Source organism: Meleagris gallopavo, unplaced genomic scaffold (genome assembly GCF_000146605.3).
Source record: "Meleagris gallopavo isolate NT-WF06-2002-E0010 breed Aviagen turkey brand Nicholas breeding stock unplaced genomic scaffold, Turkey_5.1 ChrUn_random_7180001860472, whole genome shotgun sequence".
Taxonomy (NCBI): domain Eukaryota; kingdom Metazoa; phylum Chordata; class Aves; order Galliformes; family Phasianidae; genus Meleagris; species Meleagris gallopavo.
In genome coordinates this window covers 1-1,903 of record NW_011126224.1, presented here as the reverse complement: position 1 = coordinate 1,903, position 1,903 = coordinate 1, and the positions used below count along the sequence as shown (strand labels likewise).

The following is a 1,903-nucleotide window of genomic DNA, read 5'->3' as shown; positions in this document are numbered from 1 at the left end:
TTCCTCCTCCTCCCCCCCCCAGACCCCCAACCTTCCGATCGATCTCCTCCTGGGAGCGGCTCTCCAGGTTCCTCTGCACTTGGCTGGGGCTTTGTGTGGGCAGCACACTGAAATCCTCATCGTCGCCCTGCAGAGGATCAGGAAGGTGACGACACACGGGATGGGGGGCAGTGATTCTCCTCCACCCACCCCTCTCACATCAGAACCGGGCCCACCCTACCTGGGTGAGGCCGGAGCTTCTGCTGCGCTTCCTCTGGGACATCTCTGAGGGGAAAGCAAGGCCAGCCTAGCTCAGGCGGCCATCAGCCGCTCCCCATCCTCTCCCTCAGTCTCCAACCCCCGCTCGGTGCCTCCGGGAACCGTTAAAACGGCTACAAATCTCCGTACCCGGGAGACGCCGCCCCGCCATTACCCACCAACCTCAAGCCGCTCCTTTCAGCGCGCATGCGCCAGCGCAGCACCACCCCCTCATTGGCCCACGCCCTCGTAGTCCCGCCTCCTCCAGCCGACCACGCCCCCACGAGACAACTCCTCGGGTTGTGATTGGTCGAGCGGACCCGTGGCTACGCCCCCAACTCCGCGTACCTGCGGCCCGTCGAAAAAGAGCGGGAAAATCGCCCGCCCAAAATTACCTCAGGGGATAAAATGGCGTTCGGGAGCCGCCCCGCAGGAAAACGGAAAATAAATACATCTCGGCCTCAAGAAAGTGGGCAGCAGAGGTCAGAAATAACTGTTTTTTCCCCCCAATAATGGAGCATTTTCTCCTAGAAATACCTGCTTTTACTCCTTAATGTGGAATTTTTCTCCCATAAATACCTGTTTTCTCCCCAAAAACATGGCTTTTTCTCCCAGAAATACCTGTTTTTAACCCTAAATATCCCTTTTTCTCCCAGAAATACCTGTTTCTCTCCAAAAATGTGGCTTTTTCTCCCAGAAATACCTTTTTTCACCCCAAAACATGTTTTTTTCTCCCAGAAATAGCTGTTTTCTCCCCAAATTATGGCTTTTTCTCACAGAAATACCTGTTTTCTCCCCAAAATTTGACTTTTTCTCCTAGAAATACCTATTTTTCCACAAAAATAACCTTTTTTCTCCCCATTTTTGGGGAAAAACGGACATTTCTATGGACAGAAACCCAATTTTTGGGGAACAACAGGCATTTCTGGGAGCCAAAGCCCCATTTTTGGAGAAAAACAGGGGTTTCTGGGAACAGAAGCCCCATTTTTGGAGGAAAAACAGTCATTTCTTGGAGCAGAGACCCCATTTTTGGGTAAAAACAGGCATTTTTGGAGAAAACCAGGCATTTCTGGGACCAGAAACTCCATTTCTGGGGAACAACAGGCATTTCTGGGAGTCAAAGAGACATTTTAGGCGAAAACCAGGCATTTCTGAAAGAAAAAGGGGTAGTTTCAGTTAAAAACAGATGTATGGTGCTGCTGAATCACGGCCTGAACCTCTGATTGACCACCTGAGTGAGCAGGGGAGCACAAATGCAGGCAAATCTCCTGTGCTGCACGACGGGGAGGAGCCTGGCTGTGCCTCTCCTGGACCCATTTCGGAGCGGACTGGCAGTGGGGAAGGGGCTCTCTGCGGATCTGCTCCATTGGAGTTCATCTGGAGAGCCCAGGATGGGGTGAGAGACTTTCTCTCATTGCTCCAATATAAATTATATTTGGCAAGCTCCTGGAAACATATAAATGCGTATATACATAAGTATGATCTATATACGTTAACGACACACCATATGAATATCCATTAATTATACAAACTGATATTTGTAGGAGAAAATGGGATATTTTCGTGTAAAAACAGGTATTTGTGGGAGAAAAAGGGGTATTTTCGTGTAAAAACAGGTATTGGTGGGAGAAAAAGGGGTATTTTGGTGTAAAACAGGTATTGGTGG

At 49.6% G+C, this 1,903-nt stretch overlaps 1 protein-coding gene across 1 annotated transcript in view; it reads right to left on the bottom strand.

Moving 5' to 3' along the window:
* The window catches only part of LOC104915932 (non-structural maintenance of chromosomes element 3 homolog), a gene marked incomplete at its 3' end in the record, with an annotated part of 2,591 nt that extends 2,158 nt beyond the window's left edge, over positions 1-433 (bottom strand). The window contains exons 1-3 of the mRNA XM_010726893.2: positions 388-433; positions 221-264; positions 32-127 (exon numbers count right to left, since the gene is read on the bottom strand). Coding sequence (XP_010725195.1) covers positions 32-127; positions 221-264; positions 388-409 — 162 coding nt within the window. The remainder of the gene's footprint in view (positions 1-31; positions 128-220; positions 265-387) is intronic.
* Between the last annotated feature and the right edge of the window lie 1,470 nt (positions 434-1,903).